The 26,395-nt window shown below is 26.6% G+C and overlaps 3 protein-coding genes and 1 long non-coding RNA gene across 4 annotated transcripts in view; 3 read left to right on the top strand and 1 right to left on the bottom strand.

Moving 5' to 3' along the window:
- On the top strand, window positions 1-5,730 carry LOC136088495 (uncharacterized). Its single transcript, XR_010642215.1, has 3 exons — window positions 1-154; window positions 5,234-5,302; window positions 5,584-5,730. It is a non-coding gene; the product is annotated as an uncharacterized LOC136088495 (long non-coding RNA).
- Window positions 5,731-7,373: 1,643 nt separating this feature from the next.
- On the top strand, window positions 7,374-8,862 carry LOC124808270 (visual pigment-like receptor peropsin). The gene has a single exon (XM_065814875.1). The coding sequence runs from the start codon at window positions 7,605-7,607 to the stop codon at window positions 8,529-8,531; it is 927 nt and encodes a 308-aa protein (XP_065670947.1). The 5' UTR covers window positions 7,374-7,604; the 3' UTR covers window positions 8,532-8,862.
- An 8,346-nt stretch (window positions 8,863-17,208) lies between these two features.
- Window positions 17,209-26,395, bottom strand: part of LOC100212562 (protein CIP2A homolog L) — a 76,043-nt gene continuing 66,856 nt past the window's right edge. The window contains exons 20-22 of the mRNA XM_065812301.1: window positions 22,166-22,248; window positions 21,952-22,091; window positions 17,209-17,586 (exon numbers count right to left, since the gene is read on the bottom strand). Of these exons, the coding sequence (XP_065668373.1) occupies window positions 17,416-17,586; window positions 21,952-22,091; window positions 22,166-22,248 (394 nt within the window). The 3' untranslated portion in view covers window positions 17,209-17,415. The remainder of the gene's footprint in view (window positions 17,587-21,951; window positions 22,092-22,165; window positions 22,249-26,395) is intronic.
- Window positions 18,368-20,872, top strand: LOC136089101 (uncharacterized). The gene is made up of 5 exons (XM_065814827.1): window positions 18,368-18,886; window positions 19,029-19,262; window positions 19,388-20,102; window positions 20,180-20,644; window positions 20,703-20,872. Exons 1-5 carry the CDS (start codon window positions 18,422-18,424, stop codon window positions 20,870-20,872), a joined length of 2,049 nt encoding a protein of 682 aa, XP_065670899.1. The 5' UTR covers window positions 18,368-18,421.

Genomic DNA, 26,395 nt, shown 5'->3' with positions numbered 1-26,395 from the left:
GGGATATCCCACGTGGGTTTCCTGTGGGATTTGCATGGGAATTAATTTAAAAGCCGGAAACTAAAAAAAAAAAATTTAAATCAACATTGCATTGCGTTACGTTTATATTGTGTGAAAATATTTTATATTAATAAAGAGAATGGCAAGCAAGTATGTAAGTACCACGAATAATTTTTATCTTACTTTATAGAAATAAGATTAAGATTTGTGCAATTAGATGTATTATTAGGATAATATAATAGTTATTTGAATATAGATCTTGAGTAAATTATTTGCAAACAATTAACTGATGCAAGTTGAAATGTTGTCAAAAACCAATCTTGCATGCATGGGACACTGCAGTGTCCCACAAAGAAATGCAGGTTTGAAAGTCAAAGAATTCCCAATTTTCTTTATTAAAAAAAGAAAAAAATAGGATGGAGATGGGATTCTGTAACTTTTTTTATGCTCCAAAACTTTTAACTTTAGATATAATAAGGTCCTTAAGACTTAAGGGACTTACGAACTACATTGACGAACAAAAAACAGGATATTTACAGAAACTTTTTAATTTTTAATCTGGAGTACCACAGTGTTATTGAGAATAAAGCCTCTGGGTCCAGTTTTCAAAGTAATATGATCTAAGTAATGTTTAAATAAAATAATATGCTTTAAAATGCATATAGTTATACATATAACTCCTGATAATTAACTATATGTATAACAAGTTATACATATAATTTGTTATAAAAACTTATTTTTTAAGGTTATGCTTGAACAAATTAGTACCAATTAATTCAAATTCAAGATTTAGTTAAAGTTCAAGTTAATGTTCTTATTTATTCATTGTTTTTGTTAATTTTATATTTATTTGTTCAAATTTATCAGTTAGTACTATATTTTACTACAGTAAGAATGTTTATCATTGTTGAACGTGATTTTATTAGTAACTTAATTTTACTATCAACTTATTTTGACAACACACTTTATACTTTAAATGATGACAGCTTTACTTTTCTATTGATGTTAAATTTATTACATTTCAATAACTCAGATTGAATTTTAACTGAATTATTGTAAGCTTTGTAGGGGTTTGTTGTATATCAAATGGTGTTGTAAATAAAGTAAAAATAATATATATATATATATATATATATATATATATATATATATATATATATATATATATATATACATATTATATATATATAATAAATGTATATATATATATACATATATATATATACATATTTATATATATATAATAAATGTATATATATATATACATATATATATATAAATATATATATATATATATATATATATATATATATATATATATATATATATATATATATATATATAAATATAACATTAAAACAATAAAATTGATACAAAATTTCACTTTAAAACGAATACCATTAACATTGTGATGATAATAGCATTACGAAACTAGTATTTATGTATTATTATTATACTATAAATAAATAGTTTTTTAATTCATTTTATAAAATGGAGACTGACAACTGATAATTAATGGAAATAAATACAAATTATAAAAATCATGTAAACTTCATTTATTATTACTAAATACTATATTAATGTTAGTCTACAAAGTTAAAATCAATTTAGAGCATTGTTATTAGTTCTTTTGCAATTCGCACTTCCACTTCTGTCTCTCAAATTTATAAAATAGGTGGTCAAAGCTTGCTCAATAAGTAGGTTCTCAGCATAACAATGCTTTTTTCTTACACTTTCCTAAGAGAAATATGGCAAATTGATTACTTATTTTACCTAAATCGTAGGGTCATCTATGCATAATGATATCAGATGATGACCCGGTTTATTAAACAACGTCACCCTTTATCAAACTGAGTCAATTTTTTGCCATCTCCCTTTGAAAATGATGTCAGTTTTTGTTATCGTATTATGATGGTATATCTGAATTGTTAATACAATATACAAAATGCATATACCATCAATTTTTTTCGAGTTCAATTATACATTTATTCTCAACAGTACTAAAAGTAAAAAAAAAAAAACATAAATTGTTCTTTCAGATAAGCAAGCTAACGAATTTAAATTGTTTTTCCTATGATCCTCTACAGTTTTAAGCAACAAAAGCAAGAAGTTTTTAGACCACATTGTTGGTGTAAGTACCTCTAAAACCTGCTCATAGCTAGCATTAATTGTTTTACTTTTTTTTTAAATAAAATATATATATTTTTTTTTAATTCAATTTTTTAATTGACATTATTTTGGTCGTAACATCCCCTCCCCATTGTCAATTATTGTTAAACTCACACTGCCCCTCTATCTACTGGCATCATTTATGGATGATCCCGTAGCCTAAATACTATATATAATATATATATATATATATATATATATATATATATATATATATATATATATATATATATATATATATATATATATATATATATATATATATATATATATATATATATATATATATATATATATATATATATATATATATATATATATATATATATATATATATATATATTATTTTTACTTTATTTACAACACCATTTGAGATACAACAAACCCTTACAAAGCTTACAATAATTCAGTTAAAATTCAATCTGATTTATTGAAGCGTAATAAATTTAACATCAATAGAAAAGTAAAGCTGTCATCATTTAAAATGTAAAGAGTGTTGTCAAAATATGTTGACAGTAAAATTAAGTTACTAATAAAATCACGTTCAACAATGATAAATATTCTTACTGTAGTAAGAATTAGTACTAGTTAACAAATTTGAACAAATAAATATAAAATAGTGAAAAAACAATGAACAAATAACTTGAACTTGAACTAAATCTTGAATTTGAATTAATTGGTACTAATTTGTTTAAGCATAACCTTAAAAAATAAGTTTATATAATAAATTTTATGTATAACTAGTTATACATATAGTTAACTATCAGGAGTTATATGTATAACTGCATGCATTTTAAAGCATTTTATTTATTTTATATATTACTTTATATCATATTACTTTGAATACTGGACCCAGAGACTTTATTCCCAATTACACTGTGGTACTCCAGATTAAAAATTTAAAAGTTTCTGTAAATATCCTGTTTTTGTTCCTCAATGTACTTCGTAAGTCCCTTGAGTTTTATGAACCTTATTATATATAAAGTTAAAAGTTTTGGAGCCTAAAAAAAGTTACAGAAACCTCCCTATCTCTACCCTATTTTAATTTTTTTTTTTAATAAAACAAAATTTGACTTTCAAACCTGCATTTCTTTGTGGGACACTGCAGTGTCCCATGCATGCATGCTTGGTTTTTGACAACATTAGCACTTGCATCACTCAATTGTTTGCAGATAATATACTCAAGAACTATATTCAAATATCATATGAACATGTTAGAGAACGTTCATATGGTATTTGAACATCACAAATTTAATAATATTGTTGTGATATGTTATATAAATAATACTATAATTGATTTTGATATGAAAATAAGATAGGATATGAAGGCAATGATCAAATAATAAATTTACTTATAGAAATTTAGATGTTTGTTTATTAGTTTCAGAATATTATATTATGTGTGACCGCGGCCTTCTATAATTAAAGGCCTTGACATTGCGCAACAAAGTTGTTAAACTGAAGGCCAATTCCTAATACTTTGTTTACATTTTCATCTTTTAACATTAGACGAAAGTTTGTGTTCGCGCTTTTTTAATAAATCTTTAAAATGTGATTGGTTTATAAATTAGATAGCCCAACATCAAGACGATAACGTTGTAAGGTTCAAGGCGTTAACATTGTAAGGTAATACTATTGTCAAACTAACGATAAGTTTTTTTAAAAATTAAAATGCCTTAAAAATGCCTTTAAAATGCTGTGTATCTCTTTGCAAGTCGAACTATCTCAACTACAACAAAAATATCAATTTATACAGCTACAACTACAATATCAATTACAACTACAACAAAAATATCAATACTCAACTATGACAAAAATATCAATTTATAAATTCCCGAAGAATCTAGAGGAGAGAAAAAGATGTAGTGAAGCTATCCCAAGAACTGGTTTTATTGTTACAGACTATATAGCATTATGTCAACTGCATTGGCCAAATGAAGCACCTTTTGAAAGCAAATATGGGAAGCAACGACCTTTAAACCCACCATCTGTTTTTAAAATATTCCGCCTAGTTGTTTAGCCACACCAGCAAGTAAAGTTAAAAAAAATGTAACTTCAATCGGTTTTCGAAGCATTTTACCAGATGAGTTAAATGATTTTCTTAAAGAGGATGAACTTATATTTGACGATATTCAATCTTTGTTAAGTGATAATAACGATGTTATTGTTTTCCAGCTTAATAAAAAAAGTTTGCACATACAATCAAAAATGTACAAACTTGGTGTTCCATTATTTATTTTAGTAATTTTCAATGATTATTTATTTGTAGCTAACCATAATGGCATAACTTGTAATATTTCTTATTTAGCTGTAAACAAATTAAAGTTAATAAAAACAAAATCAGCTTTATTTGAAGCAGTTAGGTTTTTAAAAAATAAAGAAAGTTCGCTTCTGTCAAATATTCTATTCGAACACCTTAATGCTATGAGAAAAGTTAATGTTGGTGAAGTTTTATATACTTCAGATATTATATGTAGAGCATATGAGTATTTTGCTATGCGACGAAGTTTATATGATTGTTTGTGTATTGACTACAAGTTGCCAAGTACAAGGACTTTAACCCTGTTGAGATATATTGATAAAACTTTTTTTTTGCTTGAATCGACTTTTGTTGGTGTTTTTTATTGTTGGTGATTTTTATTGTTACCATTTTTAGCAAAAAAAAATTAAAAATACAGTTATCTTTCTTATATATAGATATATACTCTGTTATGGTTCTGCTTGTTATTGATACTATTTAATATTACATAAATATTCTTAATGAAATTTGAAATACGAAAGGCATGATTATCTTTTAACAATTTTTTGGTTTTCTTTTTATATTTCCGTTTTTACTAGAGATTATTATTAGAAAACATAGACTGCCATTAAACCCTACCTAATATAAAAATATATCAATATAAGTAAAAGTGAAAGTTTAATCGGCCTTCAGTTTTTACGGCATTTTGCGCGATGTTAAGGCCTGTTATTATAGAAGTCTACATCATTGAAAAAGTAGGTTTTTACATTTTTTGTTTTTGTTTTTTTGTTTAACTACTTATCCTTATTGATCACTTTTTTTCAGGATTCTCCTCATGGGTTCAAGCTCATTACGCATAATATGTGTTCAATTACGCATAATACGTTTGTCATTGTAAGTAATAAATTAGGAAATAATTATTTGTGAAATATTGTAGTCATTAATGACTTCAAACTGGCTAATAATTAAAATTGCTCGACTAATAAGGTTCATTATTAAAATTGCTCTCTCTCTCTCTCTCTCTCTCTCTCTCTCTCTCTCTCTCTCTCTCTGTCTCTTCCTCTCTCTCTTTCTATATATATATATATATATATATATATATATATATATATATATATATTTATATATATATATTTATATTTATATATATTTGTATTTTTTTTTTTTTTTTTTAGAAAATGTTTGAAGAAAGTTAGAAGATACTAAAAACCTTGGTATTATACAAGCCGAAGCGATTTCATTAATTCAATTGACAAAAAACGGCGTGTAAATCGCAAAAAAAAATAACATTTTTAATATTCGTTTTGGATGTATTGATTAATAGCATTTATTTTTAAATAAATTCATTTTGCAACACGTTTTTTAATTTTATAAAATTTCGTCATAATAGTTTAAGGTAAATCCCACATAGATTATAGGTGGAAAACATCACATGTAAAAGATCAAAAATGCTACACGTTTTGAATACCAAATGGGATAAAGTAGCAAATACCAGATTAAGTTAAGCCTCTCTGAAAGCTTCGATGATTAATTTTAAATTACTATTTAAGTAATTTTTAAATTAAAAGAATTTTAAAAATTATCATAGAAGCATTCGGACTTTCATTTGTCTAGTATTGACTACTTTTATACCATTTGGATTAAAATATGTGGCATTTAAGATCTATAACATGTAGTATTTTCCACCTATATCCCATGTATGATTTACCACATAAAACCCATGTGGGATTTACCATATGAAACCCACATGGGACAAAATAATAATTCCCATATGGGTTACATATGGTAAAAATCCACACGTATCCCATATGGGATTTACCATATGGAATCCATGTGGGATTTACCATATGAAACCCACATGGGACAAAATAATAATCCCCACATGGGTTACATGTGGAAAAAATCCACGCGTATCCCATGTGCGCTTTTTCACTGGGATAGCACCAGGAGAACGAAAAGTTATTCCCTTTTAGCCTGGAGGAGTTTTTCCTAAAAAAATTATTGCTAGTTTAGGTATATTCTTTATATTAGTACTTGAACTATTATTTATAGTTCTTGAGATCTTAAAAACTTATTTCAGAATTTGATTTGACTTGACATTGCCTGAAACTTATAGGTATATGTTTCATATATGTCTGAAACATACAAAGTTATGTAAAAAAGAAAAAGGTTGTTTATTTTTCGAAACTTTAAAATTAAAGCTTGAAAAAACTTCATTTTTTTAAACGAAGTTTTATTTTTGATAAATGGCACTAAAGTTGTTCAATAAAACAACAAAATCAATCTGAACAAGCAAATTTTTCAGCAGAGTAAAAAAGTTTTTCAAGTTTTTCAACAAAAAAATGTTTCAAAAGAGAACGGGGAAATTATTTAAAACAAAACAAATTTTTTCAAAACAGATTGACAACATCTTAACAAAATTTATTTCTAAGAAGTGCGGATAATCCATTTAGTTATTGACACCTACATTGTGCAGATTAAACCCAAGAAACTTGAATTGAATACGTTATGTATCTTTCGTGTATTTGTTAAAGTTTTTCGATAACTAGTTGTTATTAGGGCTTAATTATTATTATTTTTTTACTGTTGTTGTCACTCAATGTTTTAGTATAAGTCACTTAAACATAAAATAGAAACCTACAACAGTCAACACGTGACTGTTTTAGAATTCTACTTTATGTTTAAAAGACATAAATATAAGTGTCTTTAGGACAACTTTCAAAGTCTTATTTTGCACTTTTTTTATTTATTGGGAAATGAACAGTTTCAATTAAAAAAAAAAATTTTAATCACTTTTATTATTAATTAAACGCGTCATTAGTAGCACTAGTTGAAATAAGAATCTCAACTCTTCTAGTTAATAAAAAAATCTCAAGATTTATATCTCAAGTCTTGTCAAGAATGAGAATCTTAAAATCTTTTACGGATCAACTAAAATACATAATCTTTTTTTTACACTTTTGTGCAATAGACAATTTTAATGGAATCGTAAATATTACGCGTATGTTTGATATTAATCAAAAATGTTAAATGATAGCTAGACAGATTGGCGTTTGGTCGCAATATGTTGATTCTGAACAATACAGACCTTTAAAAAGAATGATAAAGTCATACAACTTTGTTGAAAAATACACCAAAATTTGATGTTGTTTGGTTCCAAAATTATCATTTGAAAGATTTTTTGGGTAAAAAAAAAATGAACATCGATAAAATATGTTTCTTTTTAATTTCAACAATTGCTACAGTTATAAATGCAGTTTCCTTGTATTTTATTTACAGAAAATACAAAAAACACAAAAGTAACTACGTCATATTGTGTATTAATTTATCTTTTAGTGATTTACTTCGCAGCGTAGCAGGGTATATACCATCACTATTAATTGAAGAACATATAAGTACTGCTACAATGTTGTGTAAATTATCTGCTTTTTTTATCGCTTTTACATCGTATACAACAATTGCAATGATAACAGCAATCGCTCTTTCAAGAATGGTGCTATTAAATACATACATTCTTAGTAACAAAATTAATTACAAAACACTTTTCATAAAAATTGGAGTATTATCGTGGATATATGGATTTACTTGGGCTATTATGCCTTTCATAGGATTTTCCTCGTACACTCTTGAAGATACGTGTTCTCGATGTTCAATTAATTTTTCTCCTAAAACTAGAATGGAAAAAGTGTATTTAATTTTGTTAATAGTCTTTGGATTTTTTATTCCCGCCATAATAATAGTGGTTTCATGTTTATATACGGCTTATGTAATGCGCACAAAATATAAATATTTTAATGCAACTTACGGTAAGGAAAATATTGAAACAAAACGATATAAAGAAAAGGAAAATAAAGCATTAATATCATTTATACTAATGGTATTATCTTTTGTAGTATGTTGGACACCATACGCAATAATCGGGTTCTTTTCAGCTTTTACTTCAATTCAAATTTTTAAATGGCTTTTTCACTTGGCTGCCTTGTTTGGGAAATCTTCTGCTTTTATCAACCCAGTTATTTATTATTGGAAAGATGGCTTATTTAACAAATCCTTCAAATGCAAAAAATCACAGTTATTTCAGTTATTAACACGGAGAACTGAATACAATCAACCAACAATTTAATGTTTATTCTAAGTTGGTGCAAGAATAATTTCGTTTTATAAAAGTACTTTCTGAACGATAAATAAACCTTTCAAAACTTATTGGCTAATATTTAATTTATTTATTTAAGTTAAATTTTTTTTAAAGTTTAATTAACATTAAAACTACATATTAAGATGCAATATGAACATTGCATGTTTGTCAATATATAGGCGCAGAAGTTGGAAAAACAGAGTAATTCACTTCTTTCCTGTTTTTTATTTAACTTTTTACATACACTCTCCTTCCCCATACCTCTTCCTTATTCCTGATGTAAATCATCCATCTTCCTCGAAAAATTATTTTAATACTAAAATAACGGTCTTTTTTATTTATTTATTTGTATACATTTCTTAAATACATTTATTATATAGAGAAGTCTCCAAATGTTTGTAGCTATTTTAATGCCACTGTCACGGTTTTTTTTTAAGCTATATCCTAACCAAATCCTAAGCCAAACCCTGGTATGGTTTTCAATAAATTTAGGGTCCGATTTTCAATGAAATAAACTTCATTGTTGCCTTCTGGGTTAAATTATTGTTTTCAATAAACATTTTGCGTAAAACATGACTCGATTTTAACGACATAGTAAAGTGGGTTGCCTAAAATTTACGTCCGCATTTTTTTTTTTTTTGTACAAAAATTTTCCGTCAAGTCGAACTTTGGCTAATATGAGATATTAGTTCGAGTTAAGGCGATTTTTCTTTATTCAATGCTTAAGTATAAACATTAAATATACACCATTATACTAACAAAAACGTGAAAAACATTTCATTAAATAAAGTAACGCATTGTATTCACTTTGTACACTCAAAAGATAACATTAAAAAAAGTTTAGCAGCACAATGACTTATCGTTTGTTAGAAAAATTGCATCTAAAAGCTGACAATCTTCTGTTAGAAATGTTATCAGAACTTTAAAATAATTGCTATTTAAAGTTATTTTAAAATTATTTTTCAAAGTCTGAATATGATCTATTTTATTCAGATCTAATTAATTTATTAATAAGATTAATATATATTGAATAAATTAATTTTTACGCAGCCGTATTTATTAAATTCTACTCATAAATAAATAGATTGTATAACGCTTGTATTATTCAATAATATGTTAAACACTCATTCAGCGCTGACGACACTGGGCGTCTACCTATCTTTTTCTTCATCTCTTTCATCTTTTTTGCTCCTCTTTTACGCATTTATCCTTCCAATTTCTATAGTTTTTTTTATTTTTAAATTCAGTTTTTAATTTTGTCATCAATTATTTTTCATAGATTTTCAATTGGATTTGAATTCAGTGCTTCTGATATCATAACTGGATTTCGTAAAGTTTCCAAAAATAAGATTTTTACACACTTCACAGTAAGTTTTGGATCGTTATCCTGCTGGAAAGTCTAAACTAATGGCGTTTTTTTCTCAGCATACAACAACCTTACGTTATTTAGAACATTTTATAACGAAATTGATTTATAGATCCTCCTATTCTACTGATGGGATCAACTCCGTATCATAAAAAGCAATCTCATAGCGTAATATTTTGACAGCCGTCTTATAAACTTTTTGTTATGTACCTGGGATTACTTTTCTGGTTTTTTAGGCGTCTGATATTTTCCAATCATATCTAAACATAATATGTTTTTATTCATAACTCCATAATTTTTCAAACGTCTAGTTTCATGATCTTTACAGAAGGTTAAATGCTTTTTTGTGTGAACTTTTTAAATAACAAAGGTTTCTTTTATGAAAAAAATCTTTAAACCAATCAGGCAAAGATTAATGACTTTTTTACTAATTCTGAGAGCATGACTGTTTTCTACTCTATATTTAAATCTTGATTTTTAATTATTTTTGTGGTGCATTGATAGCCTAATGGCGTTGGCTTTCCATTACGTTCACTTTAAGGAGCAGATTGCACGTTTAAAAATACTAAATTGCTTTGCTAATCATACTATTACTACGCTGACTCAATGTCTGAATGCAATCTCTATGCAATGTCTGAATGCAATCTCTATGGAAAATTTTTTCTCTTTTTGAGAAGATGCATTTGCGGCTTTTCCTGTTTTTATGATGATAGTTAATCAGAAAAAAGTCGGCAAAGTTGGATCTGTTGTCGGCAGTCAGCAAATGTTAGTCAACGAGGAGCTTTTTTTTCATTTTCTAAAAATATTTGTAGGCAAAATTTTATTTCTAGGTCATAGTCGGCAAAAAAACAGTTGCGTCCCTTCCCCCCCCCCCCCCTCATCCTCCTTTAAGATCACTTCGGGACGGCCCTGTAATTAATGAAACTTATTCCTAAACAAATAAAAACATTTCGAATAAAATATTATTATTTTTATATATTGATATAATAAGTAAAATGATAAAGAACCAAAATGTTAAAGAAATCTTGCTCAAAATTATAAAAAAATAATAGACAACATTGTTTCAATTGTTTTTCTACTTAAGTGAACGAAATCTAAGAAAAAATCTAATATTGGTCAAAATTTATTTTTGATAACTGGTTTTATTTTTAAAATCAATAATAATGATATCGAATAAACGAATAAACGATTACGAAACTAAAAGATTTGATTACATTAAACATTAAACAAAAAACAACAGAATATTTTTAGCATTTTCTAAATAAAATTTGTTTTATTTCTTGTGACTACCACTGCATAATATATATATATATATATATATATATATATATATATATATATATATATATATATATATATATATATATATATATATATATATACATACATACAACCATCTGGTTTTTGACTAACGATTTATTAATAAAATCTGTTTCTATTGCATATTAACTTTATTGATGGTTACGTTTTAATTACGTTTAAAAACTTTACATAATATACTTATAAAACTATTAATATAACAAAATATGAACTTTTTGAATTTTGGGAGGTACCCAAGAAATATAATAAAATTTCATAGGAATTATAGTAAAATTTAATTTTTAAAACATAAGTATATCATTAATTTAAAAAAAAACAACAATTAAACGTAAAAATTATAAAATTTATATGAAATAATTACTCAAAATATACCATTCATTTTAACATGAAATTTGGAACATATGTTTAACATAGTAACAAAATTCATTTGAGAGAAAATAAATGAGAATAAAAAATATTTTATAAATAGTGCATAAAAAACTAATAAACTCTAACAAATTAGGTTAGCAAAACATGATTAATGTGATAAAAATTCAAAAACGAAAACACGTTGAACAAACTTCTCTCAAATAAATTTTATTTCAATGAACAAAATGTCGATATTTTAGCTATTTTACATCATTGTTTAACCGATATATGAAAAAAACACGTTTTTTTTCATATATCGGTTGCTATGGCGTTGTTACGGAAAAAAGTATCAATTTGGTATATATATAGCCAAATTATAAACGTATAATGCTTTAAATTAAAAGTTTTTGGAATCTGTTAACAAAATAATAATGAGCCAAATTTAATTATTATTATTATTTTTTTAAATTTAAATTTTATTTCATGGGATAACACCTTTAAGCGACACCTAATCGATAGAGTCGAAGCGGGTCTTTTTGAACAGTTTTTGAATAAATTGAATTTTATCTCTTTCAGAAAAGGATTTTTATGTATTTTTTATATATAAGGAAATATATATAAGATTAAGCGACGAATGAGCCGGTAGGCATATGAGCTTGAAGTTTTTTTTTTTAAATACATATTTCTCTGTTTATACAACTTAAAAAATACAAAGAAACGTTTATAAAATAAAAAAAAGGATTTAAAAAACCAGACATAGGCATAAAGATATAGCTGATATTTACCGACAGGTTTTTTATAGTCGGGGGTTAGACACCACCTACGAACCCCCCCCCCCCTAAGGACGGCCCTGAAGGTATGCTAATAATATTTTTTGCTTGAAACTACTATATTAGCTAATATTTAGTTTTTGTATTTTTTGTTTTGTTTTCAATATTTCTATTTTTGAGAACTTTGTTGTAAAGTTTTTTTTTTTTTTTTAACATCATACTAAAGTTTTTTTCATCCAAGGGTTGACAGTTGTTTTCGTATCTGTTTTTATTATTTCATATGGAAATGTTTCATTATGTATATTTGAAAATTTACTGAAAAAGATATTACATGATTCATTAGTATTATGACATTCAAAGATTTTTTTCCCAATTCTCTTCATATAATTAATATAAGTTATTAATTTTTTAACATTGATAGATTGCGTTTTGTTTTAGTTAATTATCTTTGGAGAGTAATAGAAGTTATTTTAGGGTCATTAATTTTAATGTAAATAGGAAAGTGTTTATGTGTTTAATGTCTGTCTTGAAAATTCCCGTGACGTTTCTAAAAATGACGTTTTTGAAAAAAAATAATGTCAATCGCAGCAGCAATGCTGCGATTGACATTATTTTCTGCAAAAATGCTTTGCAAAGCCCCAATCGGCAATTTTAAAAAGCATTTCAACTAACATTAACTCAATAAAAGTGCTTAAAAGGATGACTCTACCCGTACTAATAGTGTAGTCGTGTTAAGTTCCTTGTCCTGAATAATAAAGTTACATTTGGAGTGTTATACGTAAAGGATGCTTTTTATAATGATAATCCGCCAGACTTTATTTTTAAAATTGCAGCATTAAATTGCTCGTCTATGCAGCTCCTTATTTTTTGTTTGCTATTATGTGAATCTTTCTTTATTATCTGAAATAATGTGATTAATTGTTTCTTTAGGTTATTAGTTTACGTAGATTTCTCACATTTATATAAGGACTAGATGCATAATTAAATTTCAATTAATAAACAAGTGTGAAATAAATATTTAACTATATAAAATAAGTAAATAGTGCGTTTCATTAAACAAATAAATCTCTATTTTTCTTTATAACATTTTTCTGGAACAAACAAATTCAATTCTGAAAAAAAGATTTTTAGCTGAATTCTGACTACAAAATTACATATTAAGTTTAGCGCTGAAAGTTTTTATTTCCATATCTAGAAAGACAGATAGTGAATAAAGTTTAAAATTTAAACGCTAAGAGAGAGAGATCTTCTTAAATATGGTCTGTTTTTAGAAGAAAGAAACAAAAGAATTTATCCGAAAAAATATTTAATGAACGATGTTAACTCAAAGTTGATTGGTTAATGGATCCACCTTGATTTATTATTTGTGTATGCTGTAACGCATTATATTAATGTCGAACATTATATTATTGCTACACTGGTGTATGATTGGAATGCAGTCAACCTGGTTGCTAGGGTAAAAGCAAGCTTAAGGGATAAAAATAGATTTGTCGCTAAACTTGATAAATTGTTTGGTATACTAAATTGTTAATTGTCAAGAGAAAAACTGTTCGTCAAAATGAAACGACGAAGCCCACATTAATTGGACATGCGAATTGATGCAACAAAATGATAAATAAATGACTATAAATGGAAACTATTATAAACGTTTTAATGATAATAGTGATAATAACAATAATAACAATAATAGTAATAATATTATTAATAATAATACAACCACAAGCAAAAATTTGCTGTTCCTGTAAGACATTTTCCGCGAATTCAAGTGAGTACTAAATTACGATTCCTGGTAGCCTAATAATTTTAGAATTTTTTAATCTAATTTTTTTTTAGTAAAACTATATATATAAATGCAAGTTTTAAAAATACAGGGTTTTTAATTCGGAAGAAAAAAATAGTAAGACACATCACAAGGGTTGGCGCCAGCATTTTTTGGTCTTCAAGATATCTAACTTCCAGACATGGAGCAAACTCCAAACATTTATATGTTTATACTTTTGTCAAATAAGGTTACTTTGCAAAAAATTGCGATGATTGAAGCCTGGGAACAAAAAAGCCCAATAATTTTAGCTCCCACCTGCCTCAAACGTGAGAGCAACAAGTTGGTAAAATACTTTTTGTACTATTTTCAACTAGACTTAAATTCATCAAGAAATTTTAAGCTTCATAGCATAATTTCTCAGCGTTCAAAAATTATGACCAGTTAAAATTTGCAACCCCCGTAAATTAAGGGGGGTTTAAATTTTATATTGTCATTTTTTTTGAACGCTAAAATATTTTGCTATGAAATTTAAAATTTATCGATGAATATAAGTCTAGTTGAAAATTGTTCAAAAAATATTTCATCAACTTGTTGCTCTCACGTTTGGGACAGGGAGGCTAAAATTTTGGGGCTTTTTTGTTCCCAAGCTCCAATCATCGCAATTTTTTGCCAAGCAAATCCTTATTTGACATAAATATAAACATAAATCTTAAAGACATAAAATCGCTGGCGCCACCCCTGCCTTACGACATAGTGTGTTCAGTTGTGCGTTTTTGTTGTACAACAAGAAAATGTTTCGATTATAAAACACTGTTGTACGACATTTCTGCAACTATTGGAAACCAAACTTAAAACTTATAAAACTTGTTTTAGAGAATTTGTGACTGATTTAGTTAGACTTTTCAGAACGCCCCTGAAATCAGAATTGTCTGATTTCAGGGGCGTTTATGGGGGATGTCTGCTACGACGTTGGGCGTACCCAAAAAAGATTAAATAAAAGTTTTTCAACTTGATTATATTGTTGAAAAAAAAAGTATTGTTTAGCTATCATAAGGAGGTAAAATTAGTTATTAACAACAAGTATACATCAAAATATAGTAATTGACATCCCCAGTTTTATCACACTAGACCTTATTTATCATTTGAGATAAATAACTTTCATCTCAAATGATAAATAAGGAGAGAAAAAGTTTCAAATATAGAAAAACAAATTCGGACTTCCCTTTCAACATACAACATACACCCAGCTCAATTTGTGTTTTATTAAATTTTATCAAACATAAAATATGGCCGTTGATTAGTTCAAAATGTCGCTTAATTCACAAGTTTATATTGTATTTCAAAGGAAAAGTTAGTGCGTTGGAGAAAAACATTATTTTCTTTTAAATTAGGCGACCAAATATTATATAAATTGTGTAGAATTTTTCATATCACGATATCCTTCGGATTCAAGAAAGGAAGACAGAGAGTTATTATAAGAAAAAGCTGTTTATAATTGCATCGATAAAAACTAATCTTTGTCTCTTGATTTTCTTTGATAATCAAGCATTTGTGGCAAAAAATTATGTTTATATCCAGGTTTTCGACTTATCAAGTATAAATTTTTATTCAAAACTTTTTTTGACCTTAAAATTAATAAAAAAAAAGATTGGAGCAAAATTAAAAAATTTCGAAATGTCATTCCCAAGAAAATAGTATAATAAACATTTCCTGAAAATTTGAAGTGATTTTCACTTCGGCTTCTCAAGATATCATGTTTACAATAAGACAATGTTTCGCAAAATCTGAAAACGGAGAAAAACCCAAAAGAAAATTAAATATTCTTGCTATTCCTATATAAACATTTTTTAGTTAATTTATCGAAAAATTTAAAAAATTAGTTGGGAATAAGCTTTTATATTTTTTTATTAATCTACAATAAATAGCCTTTCAAATGAGTGAAATATCAAAGACTCACTTTTTTTTTCAAATATTTGGTGTTGTACCACCCTAAGTTATGAAGAATTTTAAATGATTTTCTGCCCTTTTTTACACAATCATTGCGTTTTTATAGTAATAAACAATCTAATATAGACATAAAGGAAAAACTTGTTTATTTAGTGTTTTAATAAAAGCTACTACTGATTTTTCTTCGGATATTATGAATTGTGAAACCGTGGCATGGATACTTTATATAAGTTTTTTATTCCTGAGGTTTTCTGTCTCAAAGAATATCTTTAATTATCAGTAGAACATTTAACCTCGGCTACTGCTTCTTTTACTGAAGTTAATAACAAATTTTGATTTTATTGACGCACTGTGTATAACAAGACATGTTTTTATAATAACTTTTTTAATTAAACGATTGTGCAAGTAATAATGATATTTTTTATAGTTTGTTAATCAACCCCTCTAAATATGCTTTGAGCAAGCCTAAAAATTTTATTAATAATTATTTTAAATTGGTTATCACTGTTCCAGACATTTTTGTAAAAACATTATTTAGCATCGTACAGTTATTACAATAAGTTTTTTGACTCTTGGTAAGTATTTATAAAGCTTATTTATAATTAAAAGTTATTTATAAAATTATATAAAAAAAATTTACTCAGCAAAATCTTGTATTTAAAAAATTATAACCTATATACATTACGTCAACTGAGTATTTTCAAATAATATTTTTTTAATTTGCAAAAATCATATTTTTAGCTTTAGTGACCATTTTAACAATGTTATAAACCATTTAATAAATTATTAGAACATTTTTATAAAATACACTCAATCCGGTCAAACCTAAAAAAATAGGGAAGGGAGGGAGGGCATAGTTTTTTTTTGTCTTACCCAAAAAATTTTCTGTAAACGCCCCTGGATTTAGTTAAATTTCATTAAAAACAATAAATATGACAAATTTCTTGTTGAGGTTGTCTTTTACTTGCATTCCCGCTTAGGTGTTCGCCAATACCCTATATATTTTCTCTACACAAACGACTTTATTTTCATACTAAGCATTCTTAAACTAATGCTAGTAAAGTAAAAATAGGAAATTAATAGTAAATAAGATAAAGTGACCACCATAATTTAAGATATCATATAACTTTGTAACCACTCAGATTTAAAAACTTTCCAGAAACATCTTAACTTTATTTGATAATAACATCAGTTAACAATGTTTAATTTTATACGTAAAGTTTTATTTTTGAGTAGATAATTATTAGATGATTTAATCTACCCTCGGGTACTCTCCGCAAGTTTTTAATGCATTGGAAGTAAAGGTGTTATAAAAACTGAAACATCTGCAATAACAGTTTACTAGTTGTTGGTTTCAAGTCACAATTTAGGGATACTTTTGGCGACATTTATTTTTCCGCTGGTGAGATTGTGTATCATAGCTGCAATCTGTGTTTGCTTTTCGAGATCTTCTTGCATTTGTGATATAGTTTCTTCTCTATCTTTAATTGTCTGCTCATGTTGAACACAAACAGACTCTAACGAGGACACCTAGTGTTAAATGGACAAAAATTTATTGGGTGCAAGTCTAAATATATAAAAAAAGAATATAATTATATAAACAAACAACCAATCAACTTGTTTCTCGGTTGTAAGAAAATTAACCATAAAATTTTTTTTTTTTAATGCAAAAACTATAAAATTGCAACCTTTTTATCACATTAACCTTCTTAGTTTTTGGTTTTTTAATATCAGCTGACATTTATATACAATTCATTTTAGTTTATTATTGTGCCCAAGTAATAGACCTAGGGTCAAGTAAATCAAGTCATTATTGCAGATGACTCAATGAATTGCAGTTTTTGTTTAATTTTAGCTTTTGCTGAAAATAGGAAACCTCATTTTTTCTATTTTAATGCTTTCCAAAATATTTAAATGTTTAAATTTTCCAAAATATTAAAAATAATATATTTAGCATAATGAATCATACTACAAAAATGTTCAATATATCTTATGAGCTCATTAAAACTATTTTAATGGGCACCTAAAAAATAAATATACTTATATTTTCATGATTACAAAAACAAATAGTGTTGTTCTGTTCCTATTATATAGTAGGGCAGGTCAATTTTGGAATCAGGGGTTTGGTAATAAAGAGATTTGATTAATAGGTGAAAAAAATGTGCTTGGTAAAATTTTTTTTGTTTTAATGAAGTTTAAGTTGAGCTAAAATGATTTTAAATATTGGTATATTTAATTAAAAATTTTTTTGCAACGTCATCTTTATCACTTACATTTTTATACAAATTAAAGATTGCAGCACTTACGCAAAATAAACAAATGTTATAATTGTGTGGGAAAAAGAAAGTTTTGTGGACGAAAAATAATGTTTTCAAACAAGCGTAAAACACGAAATTGCACAAAAAGCAAGTTTGGTGGAAGTCCTAACCCTCTTGCAAATACAGAACCACCCACAAACAGACAGATTATTCAAGATTTTTATTTTCTTAACAATACTTATCCAAGTTATTGCTTTAGCGTAATTGTAAAACTGATAGCTGAAAAAGTAATCATGATTTGGAAAAAAGTTAACACTCGGCTACCATTAATGTCCACATATTGTGTCGAAAAAAAAGTTGGAGTACTTCTAAACATATCCAGGTTAATTAACCGAAGAAAATGCAAAGTATTAACAGAAAAAAACACTTCTAAAAAATTGGATAGGCTTTTTGACATCAGTTCCTGCACATGTGACCTTAAAGTTGTACTTTGTAATGATAAAAATATCAAATGTAGTCAAGATAATTGTCCTAATACTCATATTTTATGCACATGTAGTCCAGATAAAAAAGTACTATGTACTATTTTAATAATAGATAAATAAAATAAAAGTTTTTTTTAAATAAAATGAACACAAGTATATTACTAGAGTGATAAAGTTTAATACTATGAAATTCATATGCAATTTCTCAATATTATCAAATAATATTTAGGTTCCTGTAGAAGAAAGGTTATATTTAAAAAACCAGAGAGATAAGTCAGGTCCTAAAGGATCATTTCAACTTGGCTCAGTTGATTGTGAAAGGTCTAAAAAAGGATCTTTAAAGAAACATAAAACTGAACATAAAAATATGGAACAATCATTACAACAAGAAACATTTAATTTACTTCCAGAAATAGTATTATCAGAATCTGATTCAGAATCTGTTATTTCTAGCTCAAGTGAGGTAATTAACTAATAAATCGAAATTTAGTTCATTGTTACATTTTTTAAATTTACTTTCTTTTTTTTAACATATCACTTTTTTATATAAAATTTTTTTGTTAATTAACTTTATAACTTTTCTTTTAGATATGGGAGCCTGCAAGAAGTCCATCAGGAATTTACAATCTTTGGAAGTTTCCAAAGTTTGCTATTGAGTTGATCAGAAACGATATAGGAAGTTCGATTGGAGCTGCATTAGGGAATGCTCTTTTGCTCGATCTATCAGGACTGTTTAATGATCCAGCAATTATATCAAGTTTAGTTTTAGACAAATCCAAAATAGACAGACAAAAAAAGTCAGTTAAAGTATTTTCAGACTTAAAATCCTTTGAAAATAACAGAGAGTTTGTTTGCCTTGGTGTTGATGGTAAAATTGATAATGAAACTTTAGTTATAAGAGAAATAAAAAGAGAAGATGGTGAGGTTGTGTTAAAGAGATCAACAGAGAAAGAACATCACATGACTGCGACTAAAGAACTTCTCCCTAACCTTTACAGTGGGGAGTATCTTACTCACAAAGTTTTACCTCTTGTTGGAGCAACAGGAAAAAAGCAAGCTCAGTGTCTATACGAAGTTCTTGAAGAGTATGATTCTTTAAACACTCTAAAAGCAGTTTTGGCAGACAATACTTCCACAAACACAGGTCATAAAGCAGGAATGGTTGTGGAGTTAGAGAAAAAACTAGGACGAAAACTTCAGACTATAGGCTGCAATCTTTATCAGAATGAGCTTCCCTTTAGATCTTTGTTTAAAAAAATTGATGGGGTAACTAATTCACCAAACCATTTTGCTGGACCTTTAGGTAAATGGCAAATATCAATAATAAGCTTAATTTAGTTGTTAATTTTGGTGTTAATAAGTCTCCAATTATTGTTTTAGAAAAAGAAATTTTAGATGATTTAAGTAGTGACCAGAGGCTTTTATATGAATATTGCATTGCAATTGCCACTGGAAATATGAGTGTTAAATATTCAAGTTGGAAAATTAGTCCCCTTAATCATTCTCGTTGGTTAACATTGGCAATATGGTTAATGTCTTTATATGTCCGAGTACTAGTTCCTGATTCTAAATTCATTATTTTGGTAACCTATATTGTCCAAGTCTATGTTCCTACATGGTTCCTCCATAAAAAGAGCAATAAGTTACACGAAGCTCCATCAATTATATATTTTATGATTAACCAAATCAAGCTCCAAGGAAAAGAGGTGCAAGATATTTGCTTAGCAAACTTAAGGTTCAATACTTTTTGCCTACTTCCTGAGAATATTTTGTACTCAATGTTAAAGTCAGAGGAAATATATATAAGATCAATAGCAATGCAGAGATTACTTGATATTAGAAATCGTAAAAAAGATGGCCAAGTTATAAACATTATTAATAAAATTAATTAATAAAATTCCAGAAATTAACATTGATGCTCATATATGGTATGAGCTCATAAACATTTTTGATGAAGACATAGATGAACCAGCAACAACTCAAGATATTACTGATGAAGAGATAGTAGAAAAGTTATTATCTGGAGAAAAAATTGACCTCCCAGGTCTTCCTTCACATTCAAAGAGTGTTTAGAGATCTGTACAACTTGTTTCCATGGCTTCTCGTACTGTTTTTGGAAAGGAAGCACGTCATAAGCATATTTTAGCAAAAATTCTAAGCAAAAAGCATAGAAAGAGTTTTATGTCTAAACGTTATTACGGTGAGACATATGATGATATGTTTTGTTAATTTAAAAACTAATTTATTGCTACTTGTACATGTAAAATTAAACTTTAATAAAAATGTATAATAATTTTTGAGTTAGTCATTACCTCGCGTGGTTCTTAATAAATAAAAAGACCTGAATGCAATTTTTTTTATGGAATCTTTTATATAATTTAAAATTTTGACAGTTATTTCAAAGGTTTTTAATAATCGTTATTAAAATTTAACTTATTGGATAAATTTTACTTATCTGAAATAATTAAAATAGTTTTCTATTTTACAAATATTCTATTATATAACCCAGGCGTCGGCAACCTATTTAAGGTTGAGAGGTTGTTCATTAAATAGTTAAAATAAATATTCATTAAATAATTTTAAAAAAAGAGCCGCAGGATTACAGTTTTAGACCCCTGATATAACCATTAAACAAATTTTCAACATTTTAAATTTGCGTTTTTTTTATAAAATCCGGACCAGAATTTACAAAAGAATTTTGTTAAAGTATGAATATCTAACTTAGAAAAAAAAAATATATTTTTGACTTAGAGTACTTTATTTTGTTTTTCTTTATTTCTAAGTAACTGTCAGTCCTTTTGCTTTTTATTTATTTTATTTTATATATAAATTAGTTGGGTCCTGAATTTATAATACAATGCCGCAGTAAATGTTGCGCCGAAAGCCTTAGGACCCAACTTCAAAGCTAAAATCGCTAATGAAGAAACTATTTTAATTTCATAAAATTTTCCAGGATGTGTTTTTGGACTGTTTAGAAATTATCTCCATAATGCCAAACACTGAAATCGAAAAAAAGTTGTAATTCGACCTGCCCTATTATATAGCATTTATATATAGTATTTTAAAGTAAATATAGTATATTAAAGCACAGAATAAAATCAATAATGAAAAAATACACAGAAAATGAAAACTAAATCAGGATAACGAATTACTTGATATTTTATCTCTTTTATAGTCTTCTCACGAACTCTAAGTTCTTTTTCATAAGAACTTATTCTACTTAAGTTTTCTTCAACTTCTCTTTGTTTTTCAGTTATTTGCACCTCAACTTGATTAATATGCTTCTTCATCTCTAAAGAAAAGAGTTAAAAATTACTTTTTCTTAAAATTGTTTTATGTTTTCAAGGAACAAATCAACTGTTTAACCATTTATTTTATTCTCTTTTTCTTTTACAGAATCTGATATTTTTAAATGCTCTTCTTCCATTATTTTAATTCTATCACTGGAACTACAGAATCACATATGATAGTGTTAATGTTAAAAATAAATTTTATAACTAATTTATATATATATATATATATATATATATATATATATAAATATATATATATATATATATATATATATATATATATATATATATATATATATATATATATATATATATATTGACCATTGGTCAATTTATGACAAGTGCAAATATGACATTTTGTAGAAGAGTTTAAAAATTTGGTTTGTTGCCATAAACCCGGTAAAATGGAAAAATAATTTTTTTTATAGAAATAAACTATTTTTTTTAAAACTACAGCAATCATAGTATGACCAAATGAAAGATCTAACGAAGTATAAAAAAACTGCATACTTAGTTCAAAACAACCAATTTTGCACTTATCATAAATTGACCAATGGTCACAGATTTATATATATATATATATATATATATATATATATATATATATATATATATATATACACGCACACACAGTGGGGTGCAAAAAAAAAAAGCCACACATTTTCTTTTGATTTTAAGTATATAATATATAAGGAAGCAAAATTAAAAAAATTGGATGTGGTAGTGAAAAAACCTTGGACAGAAAAGACATGTTTATATATACACCAATACTTATTTAAATAAAATCTTTAAATAACAGATTAATAAAAACACATTTAATATCTAAGAAAACAACTAACAGATATAGAAATTGAACAAATTATTGAAGCTGCTGACAAAGGAGAGTCTCACAGAAGCATTGGAAAACGTTTCAAACGACAAAACTCAACTATTAATAGATCGGTGAAGAAATATAAACACACTGGTACAGCTGAAAGGTCTGTTGAATCTGGGAGAAAGCCTAAAACATCAAAAAAGGAAAATCGTTATATTCTTAATACTGTCAAAAAAGATCGTAAAATCAAATGTTCTGAAATAAAACTAGAATTGAACCTTACTAATCATCTCAAAATGGACAATACTTCGTCGGATAAAAGCATCAGGGGGGTTTTTTGTTGGAAAGCAAATAAAAAAACCTTTTGTAAGTGAAATCAATCGCAAAAAAAGATTAAAGTGGTGCATTGAGCACAAAGATTTGACATTTGAGCAACGGGCTAAAGTTATTAGCAGCGATCACTCTCCTTTTGTGTTATTTCATTATAGTTGATCTCACTGCTGGAAATTAATTGGGGAAAAGTTCAACCTCCAAACATGCAAGACAACCATTAAACATGACAAAAAGATTATTGTTTCGGGTTGTTTTAGTGCACACAAAGTTGGAAAGTTTTACCTGGTGGAGGGTACCATGGACCAGCATTTGTACCACAAAATCTTAGTTTATCAACTTAGACCAAGTATAGAAGAACTTTTCCCTAATAATGACTACATCTTTAAACAAGATAACAATACCAAACATACAGCACGGTTGAATAAAAGATATCTGGAATCAAAATTGATACCAGTTATGTCTATATTGAATAGAAAATTGCAAGATCATTGGGCAACAAATGAAGATGAACTGTTCCAAATTCTTCTTGCTGGTTGAAATGCTTTACCAAATGGCTTATTAAAAAGACTTGTAGAAAGTATGCCTTCTAACTGTGCAGAAGTCATAAGAAACAAAGGATGGCCAATTAAGTACTAATACAGCTAAATCTTGAAAATACTTTACCAATCATTTCTTTTCATTACATGTAATGTACAATAATATTAAATACATTTCTTTAAAAATTGTCCTGAATTACTTTTATTATATGACTATAAGACATTTTTTTTTGCACCCTACTGTGTGTGTGTATATATATATATATATATATATATATATATATATATATATATATATATATATACACATGCATATATATATATATACATATATATATACATATATATATACATATATATATATATATATGCATATATATATATATATATGCATATATATATGTATATATGTGTATATATATATATATATATATATATATATATATATATATATATATATATATATATATATATATATGTATATATATATATATATATATAGCTAAGCACAAAAGTTTAATCAAGGAAATAACTTCAATCAATTTTTTCTGTTTCTTCTTCTATTAAAAAAAAATCAGATAGCAAAGAAAAATTTATCTTTGCAGTGATATCACCAATTTCGTGCTCATTTTATGTGATACTTTTAACCAATACTTTTTAAAAAGTAAATTCAAATGCTCAGCTGATTGGATTTGATAGTTTTAAAATGTTATGAATATGAGCGTTGATCCACGACCAAATATATTTGATAAGGTTGAGATCTGACGGTCTAGGACACAAAGCAACAATTTGAACTTTTTTTTGTTGAACCAGTGTGTTGGTTTAGCAACGCAACTTTTGTAATGGTTATTAAGTTTCAATTGTCTTCAGAAACAAGTCTTGTCACCTGCCGGCTTTCAGGTTTTCACTGTATTTTTTTTTGCATTCAAAATACAGAAACACCCACAAAATTGCTTATTTAATGCTTTGTTGATTTGAAAAATCCAATAGTTTTTCATTTGATGCACTCTGACACAGGCTTTTAACCCAACCATATTGAAATTGGAATTTTAAACAATGCAAGTTAATGTTTGAAAAATTTTGGCAATCTATAGTTAAATTCATTTTTATAATTGAGCATGAGGAATACTTAGTATGGAAGTGTGGGGTATGATACACTTTAGGTTTTTCTTTTGTAACTACCCCACCTATGGGGTACCTTGTTACAGTCAATGGGGAAACATGAAACAGGGCAATAAAATGTTATAAAATGCAGAGAAACAGAATAAATATTTAAAATAAAAAAAAGAAAAGAACTATAAAAATACAATCAAGAATTGGAATCATGTGCATCTCTTAATGAATCACTTTCAAAATTCAAAATCACTATCAAAAACAAGATTTATATTTATTTTTTTGCTATTAAAAGATAGTTGTTTCTTTATCTTTCTTTTCTTTTTTTTTGCTTAAACTTCAATTTTTGTTGGTGTATCTGTTGTTATTATACCGCTAGCTTTTTCACAAGATTTCTCATTTTTTCATTTGCCTGGAGAGGACAAGCTGCCCCCCCCCATGCTCCCTAAGCTAGAGAACTGGATGTTCATAAACTACAATGCAAGCCGTTCATGATTTTTTTTGTAAAGAAGAAAAACAAAAAATTATAAACTGATTTCAACATTGTGGAGCGATTTAGATTTTTTTCTTTAAAAAATTCTGATTCACTTCCAACAAGGCTGTAAGCAACCACTATTAAGTTGAAATTTACTACAAAAAAATAATTGAGTTATAGAGCAAGGAAAGGGTTGACAGAAGACTTAAATAGTTGAAGGTTGCATGAGTCAGGAAAACATCAATTTAGTTACAACTCTGTATTCTGTAAAATACACTATTTCTTAGTTTTTAAGTAGTTTCCAGACTTTTCTTAACCAAGTGTTTTCTTAAAGAAGTCATGACCTTTTATGGTACGAGTTAAAAATATTTAAGTTGACATTAGGTAGATAATGTTTAGTAGCTTAAATTGATAGGTAATATAAAATCTTTTTAAAATTTTATTAAGTAATTAGTTTATTTTAATCTTTTTTTAAATTGTACTTTTAAATTTAAAGCTTCGTGTTAGAGATGTTAATATTGAAAATATAAGTTACTATAATTCTTAGATGGGGTCTACCGTTAAAAGATATTTATGGGTAATTTCATGCTTTCACATGCTTTTAATAATTGGGATAAAAGCCATGACAACATTTTGTTATAAATAAAATTTATCTATAGTATTGTTAAAACCTTTGCTCTTTGAAAAAAATGTTTCTGGCTTTTCAATAAGTGTATAATAATTTCTCTCGCATGAATGAATTGTGGTTTAGGATATAATTGTGTTATTATATGTTTGTTTTTCTATATTTAATATAGCATTAATCATTTTCATACATTTTTATTTAAGTTTAATGTTTATAATTTATTAGGATTTAGATTATTAGAAAATTCATGTTTACAGAGTTGTTATTAATCATAATCGAGTTGTTGTACCAAGGAAATTGTAGAGGTTTATTTATAAAATGTACTATATATGTTATAAAGAAAATTTTGAATTTCATATGTTTTCACTAATAAATAGTTCAATATATATGTATGTATATATATGTAT

Source organism: Hydra vulgaris, chromosome 12 (assembly GCF_038396675.1).
Source record: "Hydra vulgaris chromosome 12, alternate assembly HydraT2T_AEP".
NCBI lineage: Eukaryota > Metazoa > Cnidaria > Hydrozoa > Anthoathecata > Hydridae > Hydra > Hydra vulgaris.
Note: the sequence above shows the minus strand (reverse complement) of the source record. Positions and strands in the feature narration are given on the sequence as shown.